Source organism: Manis pentadactyla, chromosome 7, assembly GCF_030020395.1.
Source record: "Manis pentadactyla isolate mManPen7 chromosome 7, mManPen7.hap1, whole genome shotgun sequence".
NCBI classification, from domain to species: Eukaryota; Metazoa; Chordata; class Mammalia; order Pholidota; family Manidae; genus Manis; species Manis pentadactyla.
In genome coordinates this window covers 93,038,207-93,054,804 of record NC_080025.1, presented here as the reverse complement: position 1 = coordinate 93,054,804, position 16,598 = coordinate 93,038,207, and the positions used below count along the sequence as shown (strand labels likewise).

At 34.9% G+C, this 16,598-nt stretch overlaps 1 protein-coding gene across 1 annotated transcript in view; it reads right to left on the bottom strand.

Annotated features, from left to right (window-relative positions):
• HDAC9 (histone deacetylase 9) overlaps positions 1 to 16,598 on the bottom strand; it is a 930,736-nt gene that overhangs the window by 208,001 nt on the left and 706,137 nt on the right. Inside the window, exons 21-22 of the mRNA XM_057504568.1 lie at positions 1,654 to 1,709; positions 1,319 to 1,406 (exon numbers count right to left, since the gene is read on the bottom strand). Of these exons, the coding sequence (XP_057360551.1) occupies positions 1,319 to 1,406; positions 1,654 to 1,709 (144 nt within the window). The remainder of the gene's footprint in view (positions 1 to 1,318; positions 1,407 to 1,653; positions 1,710 to 16,598) is intronic.

Sequence of the window (16,598 nt, the reverse complement as noted above, 5' to 3'; positions counted from 1 at the left end):
TTAAAATGTCATTTTGTATGTACATGGGAAAAGAAGATACTAATGTCATCATTTTTGTGAAGTTTTAAGATCCTGCTGCTGTTGTACATCTAGGCCTTCAACACATTTCTTTAATGGTGAACTAGTTTGGTTTCAATATTCTCAGCACCAAAGTGCCTGCAGGAAGGCTACAATACTGTACATGGAAAACATCCATTCCTACCAAGCCCTAGAAATGGTTATCAGTCTTTCATTCCTTTTATCTTCAGTTCAACTTAACTAAGTATTTCTTCACATGGCTTTGTTCGTGCTCTCTCAACCCTTTGGTGTGCCTGCGTAGCTGAATCAGAGGGCTGGACAGGGAGGCCACGACTTCCCAATAAGATTTAATTATGAGTGCAGATATGAACAAGATTTAGACTATTAAGCCTTGCACTTCAAAAAAACTTCTAACATATTTTGCCTTTAAATCTTTTATCACCTGCAAAAATTAATTAAGTGCAGATGTAGCAGGTTCGCTTTGGATGCCAGGGTTCATTTCCTGTCTATGCTTTGTCAGACAACCTATTACACCTCCTCATGAACTGGAGGCAAACCGAAAACGGGGCTCATAAATCACCAGTCAGCTCTCTCTTGCCCTTTCCTGGGTTGGTCTTTTCGTATGGGGCAGGTCTCCAGCTCATTATTCATGAATATACCATAGACAACATGCCAAGTGTCATCTGCATTTAAACAAACCATTTGTTAAACAAATTATAACTCTATTGTGTAAGAACACATCATGCTAAAATGCAAGACTAATCTAATGCCTCTGACTTTTAATCACTCAGGGTTCCTGCTGGGGACTCATCCCAAACTGGCACACAGGATCTGAGATCTTTTCAGAAAGAATGACACGCTGACTTGTTTTAATAATACCGCTGTTGCACAACAAACAACATGACTGCTAACCAGGGGAAGTGGCCAACTGGTTACCAAAGCAACAGCATTCCTTCCAGCACATCTGACTATTTAAAGTCTATATTCTGTAGGGAAAAGTAAATTCAGGTTCTGTTGGGTTATTTTAACTGTGGAAGTATCAATTCATTTAAGGATCATAAAAGTTGCCCTGATCTGCGCCTTCTTCTCATTAAATTGCAGTTAACACCATGAAAGTGAAACGTGAATGTTTATGGTTTCAGAACTGCAATCCTGAATTTAATGAGTTTCCACACTCAAAGGAAACGCACCCTTCAGTTGTTTGCAAGTGCTAAAAGCAAGACAACATAAGAGAGAAATACAAATTCACTCCCTTTTATCTAGAGTCACTGAAAATGCAGCTCTGGCCAGGAATACATACCAGATCTACAATCAATATCTTGCTTATATTTAGTTGGTCTCTCAAGTATTTGGCGGTAATTGCAACTGAATTAAAAAAGCAGAACCCCCTGCGGAATAGAGAAGAACAGAGAAATAAGAAAGCAAATCAGCCAGGAAAACCATTATAAATAATGTTCAGAGCATTTTTTAAAATGCTATATGATCTCCGAAGCCATAAATCTGCTTCTGGGAGTACCTCGCAAGATTTTTCAGCCCATCTGCTAACAATTAGAGGCTTCAGAGACATGCACGGGGCAGGTGACTGACCGCCAGAACTGTGGCGCTTGGAGATGGGCAGCAGTCCTTGGTACTCACATGGCTGTGGATTCCTCAGCATGATGGCCTGGGGGCCTTACAACAGCAAACCCATTCTGTAAGAACAAGACAGGTTTTCAGTGATCAGATATGGGAGGATTGCTTGGCTCGCTGTGTACTACAGAGCATCAGGCACACAGAAAAGGAATGAAATCTGTGAAGGCTTCAGAGCTTGTTTTTTTTTCCTTCCATTACTATTTCATAGAGTGAAAAGAAACAAATATGTGATCACATTTTCTCAGGTCGTGTCTTAAAAAGAAGGCTCTCACAGAGCCAGGGGAAGAACAGGGATTTGGGAGTTGTACCTAGCTGGCAAATGTACACATCAGCTGTTACACTAGCATGATTCATTTTCAAGAACTTCTATTTTATTATACCAGCATCCTAGGGAGGGAGAAGAAATTTACTCTTGGTGCTGGTTTGGGTCAAAGTTTGGAAAGACCAGGTAAGATCCAAGGTGAAAATTCTTTAGCTGGATTCCCTCAATGGTTATTTCTACTCTATTGTCAGCAAAATGATAAATTTACACTCACACACTCGCATACACACAAAAGAAACCCCAGAAAGGTGAAAAAGAGAACGATGGAAAGCCCATATTTCTTCTAGTCTATAAATTTAGCTTGGATGACTGCCAAGACTTGAAACTTTATTGGTTTCCTTAAGTCAATTTCTAGCCCATGTTCTGGAATTTTATAAAGAATTCCAGGGCTGAGTAGCAATCAAATCTAGCCTTGATCAAGGATTGCCTTAACCTCCAGATTAGTTGGAATGCATCACAGAAAGCTGAAGTAACTCCAGCATGAAGGCAGGGAACTATAAATCCTTGCAAAGCCAGCATGCTCAGAAAAGTTGGGTTGCTGGATGTAAAAAAAAAAAAAGTCATTTATCAGATAGTTCACACCATCTTTCAGTTAATTATGACTCAAGTAACATGTTCAAAAAAAGAGTATTTCCATATAAAGAACACCTAAAACTTCTGAAATAATTGTAATATACCCCAGGATATTTTTTATCAAATCTTACTGTACTCATAAAGATAGTATCAAGAAAAATAATCTATTCAGTAGGGTTTTAAATATACATAAACTTTCTACAATGTTATCGTAATTCACACACAATGAGTTAATTGGTGATGTATTTTGATTATCATATACATAAAGATAATCTCAGAAGCAAATTAGAAGTCAAACAACACAATATCAATTACAGATGTAGGAATGGTAATAAACTTATCTCCTTATTCTTGTTTTTAAGGTACTTATTGGTTCTTTGGTGACAAAAGGTTAATATGAAAAATTATTAATGAGGCACACAACAGAGGCTGAAATTTTAAAATTGTAAAGTGAGACTATGGAGTGCTATAGGACTTCTGAGAGTGGAGAATTCAGTAGTGACCATTATAGGTGCGATTTATTTTATTGGGAAAACAGTAGAGTGAAAAAACAACAAATATAATACAAGGCGATATAATTAGCATGCAATGAACTTTTAAAATCAGCATAACAATTCTAATGATTTTTACCATTCAATTAAAACCACTATTTTTTTATGCTCAAGGGAATGCCTAGACAATACAGACAAGAAAACATCCAGTGATCTATAACTAAGAAAAAATATTTAACTGAAGTAGTAATTAAATAAAAGGAGATGAAAATCCCAATGGGAAGATACTTTTCCAACCAGGAAATTGGAATTTTTAAAAATACTCGTATGTTGACAATGGAATGGTACCCTATACACTCATAAATGCTGCTTGTAGGAGCATTATTATAGTTCTTCTTTTATTATAGAGCCTTTAAAAACCATCTAACTTTTGAATAGTAATTTACTTTAAGTATTTTACCCTAACAGTGTTATTAACTATGTTGGCAAATATTAATGTAAAATGCAGTATTTTACTAGCAATAGGAAAAAATGGGAATTATCTAATTTAGCTAATATTAGGAGAACATTTAAATAAGTTATAGTCAATCTCTTCCATGGAATATTAGACAGCCATTAAAATTTTGTTATAAATATTTAGTGGCACAGAAATATATCAGTTTTAGAAATATTAGTGTTAAAACTTACATATACAGTATATCTGAGTGAGGACATTATGTGGGTTATTTTTAATTTATAATTTCATGTCTTATACAAATGGTATTACAACAAACATTAATTATTGCAAGTGAAAGAATTATAAAACAGAGAAAATCGAGAGGTAGATTTTAATGGGTCTTATAGTAAGAGTTGTGTTCACAGAGTTGGAAAAAGAAAGGGTATTCTGGGCAAGTGGAAAAGCATGTACAATGGCTCAGAAGAAAAGATTTTATGAAGCATATCATATAGGAAATTCTTCTTGAATAGAGATCATGTTAGGAAGAGAATGGAAATGAAGTTTCATAGGTAATTAGCTAAATTATAAAGGATAAAAAGCCAAATAGAAGTTGAATTCCATTTTCCTCTTTTCCCTTACAGCCAAATTCTTTGAACAAACGTTTTGCCTTCCACTTTATAATCTTCCACAGTACCCTCCATTTTGCTAACCTCCTTCTGAAACTGCTTGATTTCGGATTGAAAATCATCTTCTTGCCAGTAATGAACCTTTTCTCATCATCATGATCCACCCAACCCTTCAACTGTAGTCTCAGAATCAGCAAGCTCCCCTACACTTGCCGTGTCTTTTCTGGGTTGCTACCTTGCCTTAGCTGAAACCTGGCAAGGCTGCTGCTCCCACAATCTGCTCAAGTGGTAAATGCTTCCTCTCTCACATATTATGCAGATGGAGCTGGCATTCTCATGTTTCTCACTGCTGCTTTGAAAGCATGAAGCCTACTGCACCCACCCCTGCAATACTCTCTTGTAAGAACGGACTGCATCACACGAAAGAGAGAAGACAGAACACAGTTTAAGTGACTGAGACTGAGTCCTGAGTCAGCCCCTCACCCTTTCCTCCTGTTATACAAGAGGAGGTGCTAGTCCTCCTAAATCTATCTCACTATCTCACCACCCTACAGTTAGGATTCCATCCCCTCCTATGTTTCCACTATCATTTATGTTTTTCTTTCTAACATATTACATTCATATTAAAATTCCTAATTACATCTATTTAATTGAAATTTCAATAGAATTAAAAATTCTGCCAATTTGAAAACAAAATTTTATATTTATGTTAAAAAGATAATACATATACATATATAAATATATAATATATGATATATATCTCCATCCTTAATCCCATTGATCCCTCCAACTGCCTCACTTCTTTTCTTCCCCTTTAGCAACCAAACTTCCTAAAAAAGGTGGTCCTTCTTGCTTTTCCTCTCCTTGCCCTCACCTCTGCCTCAGTCACCTAACTCTACCTTATCTTCCACTTCCATTAGTCCACTAAAGAAACTTTTACTAAGATCACCAATGGCCTCCATGTCACTAAATCCAATGACATTTTTATGCTTTCGCCCTGCTTGGCCCCTCATTAGCTTTTAACACTATTAGCTACAGCCTCCTTTTTAAAACACTCTCCTCCCTTGGCTTCTGTGACTTCACACTCTCCTGGTTTCCTTATCTCTCTTTCTACTTCCTAATCAATCTCCTTTGAAGGCTCATACTCTTCAGCTTGCTCATTAACTACCAAAGTTAATCACAGTCCAGTCTTAGACTTCACCTCTCCTCTTTCCACATTTACTTCGAAGGCATGCCACTATTCTCATGGATTCAATTACTGCCCATCATCAGCTACTTCACAAATTTCTATTTCCAGGATGAACTCTCCACTGAGCACCAGACCAAAATACCAGTCCACCTACTTGGTATCTTCACTTATCTCAAGGTCACCTCAAATTCAATATATCTAATACCAAACTTTTGATCTTTTCCCAGTGTTCTCTAACTTACCAAGGATCCCATGATTTACCTAGTGGCTGAAGTCAGGGACATATGAGTTATCCTTAATGGTTCCCTCTCTCTTTCTTCCCTCCATCTCATTTTAATTCATGAAAATTCCTATTGATTTTGCTTCTAAGTATCACTCAAATCTATGTAATTATATCTATAGTTACTTCTTGAACATTTTGCCTTTTGAATTCCTACCTTTCTCCCCATCACTCCTCTAGGAATTATTTGTAATATTTTAATATCCACACACTCTTTTCAATACCTGATTACTCAGTTCTCTGGTTCCTTGCCTTCAATCAATTTGTCTTCTCTTTATAGTCATACTTATACACCCTCCATTATCTCCTCCATAATCTCAATGTTAACATCCTACTCTCCTACTATCCTATGTTCCAGTTAATGCCTCAATTGCACTGAGACTTCCAGTCCATTGACCTTCTTTAACTTTTGCTGCCAATCATTCACTCCCACCACCATGTTCATTTTCCTCCTCGTCTGGTTAGACTTCAGAGACCATCACTGTATCCACTTTCTTGCATATTTTTCAGACACCTTTGTCTGTCTTTTTCCCTCCAAGATACTTCCCTGGTGTATTAGTCTGCTCAGGACACCATAACAAAATACCACAGGCTGGTTGGCTTAAGCAAAAGAAATATGTTTCTCTAATTCTGGAGGCTGGAAGTTTGGATTAATGTCTGGCAGGGTTCACGACCTCATGTAACCTTTAGCACTTCCTCACAGACCATTTCTCGAAATACAGTCACATTGGGAGTTAGAGCTTCAACATATAAATTTGGAGGGCAAAACATCCAGCCCATAAATACTTTCAGTCATTTTGCCCCTTTCTTCCTTCACAGCATACCCACCCTGTTAAATATGACTCACATCTGCTCTGTTTTCTGCATCTAGGTATACACAGAAGCCACATGACTGGTCTTGCTCTAAATTCATGATTACAAACTTCTAGTATTTTTCATTATTGCCCAGAAGTCATACTATACCTCTTAATCAATAACTCTCTAAGTTTTTCAGATGAGAATTTCTACCTTGTTCTCTTTCTTCAAATCTCCATTAACCCCTACTCACTCTTTACTCTTTGCTGATGACTTTGCTTCTTATTTCACTTAGAAAATAGAAGCAGTTAGAATAAAATTTCCTCATCTACCCATCTACCCCCACCAGTCTCTGATCCTATCTAAGAGCAATTAATTATCCAATGCATTTAATCCCACCCCCTCTTATCTATTCAAGGATACCTCACAATTTTCTCCTCTCCCTCTAGTATCATCAGTTTTTTCCTATGTTGGGTTGTTGCCACCAGAATTAAAAACATATTTAAGTCTTTCAACAAAGACAACAAGCAAAATAAAATGTTAAATGGTATTATAATATTATAGCATACAATGCTATAACATAATACATGAAAATAATATAATGCAAATAATATGATAAATAATAAACTGTAATATTTTGGTATCATTTAATCCTAACAATATTTGAGGGCAGATAATATATTATCCCTATTTCACAAATGAGGAAATCAAGATATAGAAAGATGAAAGAACTTGCTTAAGGTTCCTATTTAGCAAGTGACAGTGCTGAAATTCTGTCCCAGTGTGGCACCTAAGAATGAACACTGAAGACGAGCCATACTGCACTATCTGGCCTCTGCCCACCACTTCAGCTTTATCTTGTACCATTGTCCACTTAGCTTTCTCCACTCCAGCCCCTCTGACCTTTTGATTCCTCCAATGTGTCTTGTTCCTCCAGTCACAGGCCTTCCCACATGTTCCTAGTTCAGTGTGGAAAGTCTTCCACTTACCTACTTACACTCTTTACCTAGATAACACCTCCTTATCTGCACATTTCAGGCTCCAACATCACTTCCGCAGGGAAACCATCCCTTAACTTCGGCAGGTCACCAACAGGTTCCCCTGTAATATCTCTTGTAGATCTGCCAACCCTTGTTTCTGAGAACTTGTCTTAGCTTGTAATAATACACCTTTTTGTGTGATGATCTTATTTAATTGTATTTATTACTTTTCACTATTGTGATTCATATGGTTAATGTCTGCATACCCATTCCCCACAGTGGACTCAAGGAGTTACCACTTATGACTTGGCTCACCGTTGCATCCTGCAGATGTATGTAGCCTGGCACAGTCGGTGGTCAGTAAAAAAGGATAACATAAATTTGTGAGTAGATATTACTCTGGCTTTTATCCCTCTGGCCATCTTTTGTTCCAACCTTGGCTGCACGTTTTTCCTTCTCTCAAGGGTCCCAGATTTTGCATCCTAGCTTTTTGCAGCAGGTTGCCTCTTGGACTTGGCAGAATCTTCTTTTATAGAAACACATAAGATATTTTGTTCCTTACAATGTATGTAGTCATTGATTTGATGAACTATTGTGGGAAGTGCTTTAAAATGATATTATTATTCTTACAGAAATTTCTGACTTTCACATTGAATTCTGAACTTGTTGACAAAGCATTTGTTCTATATTTTTCTGTATCCCATATTGTCTGGCATGTAGATTTATTGTATTTGATACCACTTGAACCAGGGTTTTCTCTGCTCAAGAACATTTATATCTTCAATGTATATTTTTCAGTAAGCCTTTTTAAGAATTAACTGCATTTTCAAAGAGCTTAATAATCCACTAGCCTCACAAAATAACCAAGAAAACCTGTATAGTCATACTCAATTTGTGAAAAAGTAATGTTATCTCAAATTTTGTAGTGTGTATGATGTTCTTAATCTTTTAATTTATGAGCATTTCAGACTGTAGTAGTAAAACCTACAAATGATTCCTTACAATTTTGAATTGTTTTCTTTTAACTCTATGAAAAAACTCTTTGCTTAAATATTTTATTCAAGGTTTAAAGACCAAGCAATTAATATAAGCAAATGATGCTAAAGTACTTTTCTGTGGATTTATAACAATTTAATGGTGATGTACTTTTTATCTCAATAATTTTCAGCCATGAACATCATTAATGATGGAACTCTGGGAGCATTTTAACATCACTAGCAATAATAATGTTTCAAGTACTGAATTTGCTCACATCTCTATTTTCTGTTGTTTAGATTAGTGTTAGAGATGTTTCTCCTTGGTTAAAGGGAAGAAGGATGTATTCTCTGATGTCATCATATGAGGAAATAGAGGAGCCTTGGGGAGACTCCCATATATAGCCATGTGACATCAGGAAAGAGAATCTAGGACATTGCTTATATGGAAAAATACATTTGAGTGAGAGGGAGAGGAATACAATCAACTGAGACTAGTCTATTTTCATAACTGATGAAATTTCCATTTTCTGGTCAAATTTATCAAAATGTCACACTTATTCATGTATTCCTTATATGCACAGTGAAATATTCCCCAGACAAGTGAAAGTCAGGCAGAAAGCAAATACTAGAACTACATTAAAGGTCTGTTTTTTTACTCCATCTGACCAAGTTCAAATTCCTCTACATAAGCTCAATTTATTGCCACAGCACTGATGGGAACTAAAAAATTGGGAAGTACAAAATAATCTGATCACTTTACTCATCGAATTCATTAATAGTCTCATGGACAAGAGAAATACATATTTTATTTCTCTAACATCCCCATGGCATTGCAGGTAGCCCATGGTTAATAAAAACCATACTAATTCCAATCTACATAGAGTAACCCAGATTTTAGAAAGCATGGAAATAAGGGCCTAATTACTACTGCTGAGAGTGATGTGGAAAGTCAAGAACACATTGTATAACAAAATCAGCCAATACATACAAAATACAAAAAAGAAAAGCAAAGATTATTATATACTTTCAAAAATGTTACACAATGAATTAGAGCTTAAACTACCTATAATACCCAGTAGTCCCATTAGCCACTTACTAATCTTGATATATTTCTTCTTTATAAAAACATAACTGCAGTGCATAGTACTGAAAGCTGACAAGAAATTGTGTTTCTTTTAAGTTAAAAGTAGTCAATCAAATATTAGGTTTTTACTCAATTTTAAAAATGTAACTCTATTTTCGGAAGCCACAAGGACAAAAATCAAAGAAATCTTTCCTGCTAAGAAAAATGTTTTATGTATGACTGCCTACTATCGAAAGAATAATTGAGCATGTCAGACCAGTTGATTGGGATTCTGTTTTTAAAATTTATTTTAGTGCATTGCTAATTTAGAGCTCAGTAATTGCCGCCTAATGCCTAAGTATTTACCACTGAAGTATATTTAACATATTGAAGTATAAATCCTCAGTTAAATAGTAAGTATCAAAATCAAGCATATAATATCACAGCACAGGAAAATTCTACAGCATGTATGTCCAACTAAAGATGTTATAGTTGAATTATTACTTCTAATACATTTGCTAAATTAGAAATTCACATGAAAAAATTTATGTGTTTCAAATATTTCACTGGAGACCAAAATCAGCTACGCTAGATTCATATTGATGCATTACCAATTTTGAAAATGAATTTAAGGAACATTCTTTTACCTATAAAATATAGGTTGACTTTTCTTAAGACAAGTTGGAAAACTTTAATCTACTTTGATATTCACCAATGCACAAATATATTGGTGCATAAGCTATTTGGTGCCAGCAAAAAGAAGTACTGAAAGCAGCCAGAACCTGCAATTTGTATGAGTATGCTACAGTAGCACAATGTATCTCCTAAACTGTCAGTATGCTCATCAGTGCCCTTTCTAACATCTCAGTACATGTGCTTGCCAAGTATACAAGTTGTTTACCCAATGACAGATCAAAAGTAGTAAAGCATCCATTAGCTGGTTAGACAGATTAAAAAATATATTTATAGTACTAAACTTCTGGTACTTTTTTAAACATTTTTTATTAAGGTATGATTGATATACACTCTTATGAATGTTTCACATGAAAAAACAATGTGGTTACTACATTTACCCATATTATCAAGTCCCTACCCATACCCCAGTGCAATCACTGTCCATCAGTGCAGCAAGTTGCCAGAGATCCACTATGTCCCTTCTCTGTGATATACTTAAACTTCTGGTTCTTTATGTTAAGTTGCACAGAGGTTAAGTCAGAAACACTTCTGTTTACCTTGAAGGAGCTTATGGAACAATTGGCTCGGATTCTACTTGTCAGGAATGGTTCAGACATAGCAGTCTTGTTAATGAGCTGTTAAATAACCTGCAATCTCAAGTTGAACATTACAGATATGATACAGTTCCTCATTTATTCAGCATGCTTTATAGCAGCTCCCATTCAAAGCTCCTATTGAATAGGAACTATGGATCTTTAGTGTATTCTGAGATATTCCTCTTCAGCTACACTAGTATCTGTGATGAAAAATAGTTCTACATGATTTATGGTATGGCAACAGTAATGTGAGAGAAGAATATTCCCTTTTCCAGCTTTAACTCCTTGGAATAAAATCAAATTACATTATGTAAGGGACCCACTAATGACAAATGCTGGAGTTTATCTACCTGTGCTCAATACCACACATCTTAAGAAGTACTGTATAATATACTGATTGTTAATTCTCTCTATAAAAACATTAAATATAGTTTTGTGATTCTTTCTGAAAGAAAGTAATTGAGTATGAGGATAATATACTATATTAGAAAATACTTGAACACTCAGGCAGTAGGTCTGTCCTAGTGATATCTGAGCTGTTTATAAAATCTGACATTCAAATGAGTAAATCAGGTTCAGTCTCTTGGGTTGCCTTTAACTGTATTCACTGGAATGCATAATATTTTAGAATATGCTAATTTAGTCCTTAAAACTGGTTAATCTTATCCTGAAAAGGCTTTCTAAAAAGACAGTTTGCTTTAGAATCAATGCTATTAATCCACAGCCTTTGAGAGAAGGAAATTTCACACACAAAGTTTGTCTCTCATATACTAGAATCTGGGAGGTTGAAGGAGGTAGGGAGATTTGCCAAGAAAACAATAAGGGACATATGGGAATACCATTTTGTTTCTTTGAGTGAGCTCAAGGGAGCCAGGAAAACAGGAGCCCAGCATTAGCAGTTTAACTGAATGGCAGACCCCAAAGCATATGCACAGCTGCCAGCCCTGCTCCTTGAAGAATCCAGAAGGAAGGAGCTTGATGGCAGCACTGGAAAACAGTTCTTAGGAAGCATGGCATCTGTGGCCCATAATGCCTACAGCCTTGAGTCCGGCAAAGATATGGCTATAGACAGGAATAAACACATTCATGAAAAATCAGCCTTCTGGTGGAAAGGAGACAAGGCATTTGATGGTGCTTATATTACATATAACTTAAGTTGAGCCCTGTATGAAAATAATAATAATGGATCCATTGTGAAAAAGTTGTTGTTGGGGGGTAGGGGCAGAAATACTCAGGATGTGGGTCTTGGTAAGGCAATAATGACCTACTGAAAACAAATTGTTTAGTTTCTCAATCAGTGGTTTCAGTTGATACAAGGTCCAATACTTTAATTCCCTGAACTTTTGGAAACATGACTGGTTTTTGGACCACTCTGACAAAAAAGTCAGGTATTTTTTCATCACATAAATAGGGCCTCAGTATGAAAATTTTCTGAAAAATAAAAAAGAATTAGGATAAAAGAAGTTTTGCTTTTACTATTTTTTATGAGCCAGAAAAGACTTTTTTTTTTGCCTCCTGTGAAGAGCAAAAAATAATAGTATGATAATAAAATAATAGTAATTATAATAGTAATGACCAAGATCTGAGCATAGTTGATACTGGAGGAGAACGGTTTTTATCAGGAAATACCCCATGTTTAAATCATTTTTGTCACTGTACTCACATCTTACTACAACAGATTTGCATTCAGTCAATGGTGGTTCCAATATTCTTGGTACCTTTTAGTACATCTACACATTTATTCAATTAGATATATGATTTTGAAACTTTTAATTGTAGCATTGTACATTTTTACACTATTATAAAAATGTCTAGTTGATTTTTTTCTTTTACGTAGATGATTTTTAAGTTTGACTATACTATTTTTTACTCTAATTGTAAATTTTCTATTTCCATTAAATTCTGCACACACTATAACAATAGCTATCAGCAATTAAATTAGTCAATTCAGCAAAAAGTAGGCACTTGAATAAAAATTTCAATCAAAGACATTAACTTATGTAGCATCATATGCAAAATAGCATCATATACAAAGAACACAAATCAATTGACCAGACTTTTCACCTTACAAGTTTGTGTGTGTATGTTTGTGTATGTGTATGAAATTCACTGACAGATAAGATTATAAAGGTGTAAAATACTTATATTCTCCAAGTACACATGATATGTGCAATTTGGACACGAGTATCAAAAAGGAAAACAATGTCTTCTGCAGAGATTGAAATAAAAAGGGAACTTCTGCATTATACATAAACCAGCAGGTATCAAATTTATTACTATCAAATATAAAAAACATAAATTGGTTGGAAGATTTTTTTGTATTATTAATATATTTTAACATCATTTGTTCTACATTTTATATACTGAGATGAGACTACAGCAGTAGAAAACCTTGCAAATATATGCTAAATTTGAGACTAGAATGTATTTCAGGAAGCATTCTTTTCCATCTAAATTAGTTTTAAAAGTATCATGAGAATTTTGCCAAAAAGTGTAAAGTAGGTGTCAGGGACTGAGAAAAGCTCAGCAAGGTCTGGAGGAAATAGAGATCTGGATGGTTAGAGTCTGAAGGCAGATACAGCAATATTTAGTCAGTATGACCTAAACCACATATAAGTAATGAAATCTGGACAGTTCAAAGCCAAGAACCAGACAGAGAGGCTGGATATAGGCTAATCCAATTACCTTGGAGCAGCCAGGTAAAAATACAAACTAGAAACTGAAATATGAGCCATCATAAAAGCAGATGGGCAGACTAAAGAATCAGAAGGAAGCATACTATGTAGTAGGAAAACCACAGACAGGCAACTAGGCAACAGGTCTTTGTTCCTGAGCAAAGAATCTGATTATGGATAGACATATTGGAGAATCTATAGGAAAAGATAGTGAAAAGAGATATAATGGTGAAGGGAAGGAGAATTTCAAGAGATCTGGAAGCTGTAAAAAAGAACCAAATTGGAACCTTGAAAGTGAATAGTACACTGTGCAAAATGAAAAGTTATTTGAGTAGGATTAATGGAAGCTTGGACACTACATTAGACAAAAGCAACAAACTTGAAAATAGGTCAAGGGAAATTATCTAAATAGTACAGAGAAGATACAAAGACTGAAGAAACTGAACAGATCCTCAGTGTCCAGTGGGACAGTGAGAAGTGATCAAATAAACATATAATTGGACTCTAAGAAAGAGAGGATATAGAGAGTGGGTTAGAATAAAGTATTTTAAGAAGTATTAGCTTAAAGTTCTCAAAATTTTATCCAAACCAGCAAGCCACTGACACAAGAAACTCAGTGAACTTCAAGCAGGATAAAAACAGAGAAAACCACACCTAATAACAAAACTACTAAATAAATAAATAGTCTTAAAGACAGGGAGAAAAAAGATTCATTAAATCATTAAAGAGATCAATTATAAGAATAACAGCTGATTTCTCATCATGAAAAAAGAGGAAAAATGATAACACTAGAAGAATATCTTTAAAATGTGAAATAATGATCAGTATGAAATTCTCTATCAAATAATAATATCATTCAAAGATTAAAGGAAAATAAAAACATATTCTTATAAACAAAAGATGAATTTGTTGCCGTTAGAACTGCAATGCAAGAAATGTTGAAGGAAATTCTTCATACTGAAAAGAAATGATACTAGATGGAACCCTGGGTCTGCCCACATGAATACAGAGCACCAAAAAGTTTAAATATGTGGGGAAATAGAAAAGATATTTTATAAATTACCTTTATATTATGTATGTATACACACATTCATTCTCTCTCACACAAACACATACACACTTTGAACTTGTTTAAAACTTTCAACTATTAAAGCAAAAATAATAATTTGTTGTAGAGTTCTATAGTACATGCAAAAGTAAAACAAGACAAAATAATACAGAAGGTAGGAGATAATGATAATTACACTGTTATGTTACAATAAATACAAAATGATTCAAGTCATACAAAGTATATTTTTTGACTCATGTAGAATTAAATTACACATCAGTTACAGACAAATAGCTGGAAAAATCCCCATATAGACATCTAAGTAACACATCTCCAAATAAATCATGTGTCAAAGAAGTCAAATGGGATAACCAGAAAGTATTTTGAACATAATGAAAATGGAAACGTGCCAAAATGTAAAAGGATGCAGCTAAAGCAGTACTTAGAAAGGATTTATAATAGTTAATAATACTGTTTTGAATAGTGAAAATTTGCTTAGAAATTAGATTTCAGGTGCTTGCACCATAAAAAAAAAATAATGGTGATAAAATGGATATTCAATTAGCTTGACTGCTGTAATTATTTCACCATATATGTGTATATCAAAAATCACAATTTTATATACCTTAACTATATGTACTTTTTTTAAAAAAAATAGTAATAATAAGAAGAAAGAAACTTAGGGCACTAATGCCCATATTAAAAAGAAGAAAAGTTCTGTGAAAAAAAATAAAACCTCATTTAAAATGTAGTGGGGAAGCCCTGAAGGGGAAATTCTCATGCACTGGCACCCACAGTAAGAAAAGAATACCTCATTCCCAACAGAAAGAACTTACTTTCTATACCCCAGCAGGAGGAAGGAAGAATCTCTCCTTGCCCGGAAATAGCCCAGCCGAGGAGAACTCAGCGCAACAGCCCCTTCCAGCTTCCTCCTTCCCCTAGGAAAGCAAGCCCCACTCCTCTGTTCTCCCAACTTGCCTGTGGTTTGCCAGAGTTACAATTCCTCTGCTATTCCTGAATAAACCCATTTTGCTGGTAAAATAACTAGCTCTTTTGTTTTTTAAAGTCAGCAGTTTCAAGTCTATGGCCTCAGTTTCCATTTTTAAAAAACAGAAAAAGAAGAGCAAACAAAACCCAATGTAAGGAGAAGGAAAGAAAATAGTAAAATCAAATCAGTGAAACTGGAAGCAGAAAAAACATAAAGAATATTAATGAAACCAAAGGCTGGCTCCTTGAAATCAATAAAATTGATAAATGTCTATTTAGGCACATCAGAGAAAAACACAGACACAAGTTATCACTGTGAGATAGGACAGAGGTCATCTGTAGAAAATAAGTGTTTCTAAAGATAAAATAGTAATTACTTTGGAGAACAGTTTTGGTCATTTTCTTCTAAAGCTATGTACATAGACTTAACGTGTAACACAGGTATCTCTCTCCTCAGCATTTACTCATGAGAAATAAAAACACATCCACTGACCTGGAAAAACATATTCATAGCAACTTTATTCGTAATCATCCAAAACTGAAATGATCGAGAAATTGCATAATAAAGCAGAATACTACTCAGCAATAAAAGTTAACATTATTAGCTAAATGATACATGCAACAGCATGGAAGTATCTCAAAAACATTAACTGAAATCCACACAGAAAAGTCTACACACTGTATACTGCTGTATATATGAAGTTCTATAATAAGAAAAATTAGGTGATTATGAGAAAATCAGATCAGTGTTTGCCTGTGCTGGAGAGTGACCACAAAAGCACGTAAGGGAATTTCCAGGATGATTTAAGTATTTTATAACTTGCGGTGGCAGCCAGGTACAGACACCTGTCAAAAGACATCATGTCCTTGAAAACATGTACATTCTATTCAATGTAGATCCTATCCTGAATAAAAGTCAATTTTATGTCTGTTTTTGGAAAACCTCAAGTGATTACTAAACAGATTACAGCCATATACAATGAAAATGTCAAAGGAATCTATTTTGAATTTTGAGTAACTGTAACAAATGTAAGTCCCCTCAAAGATGTTCACATGCTAATCTTCAGAATCTGTGAAGGTTATCTTAAATGACAAAAGAGACTTTTTAGATATGATTAGAATCAAAGACCTTGAAATGGAAATGGTTATCCAGCATGATACAGGTGGTCCCATTCAAACTATATGCATCCTTAAAAGGTCAGAGTCTTTCCCAGCTGTGGTCAGAGAGAGACACA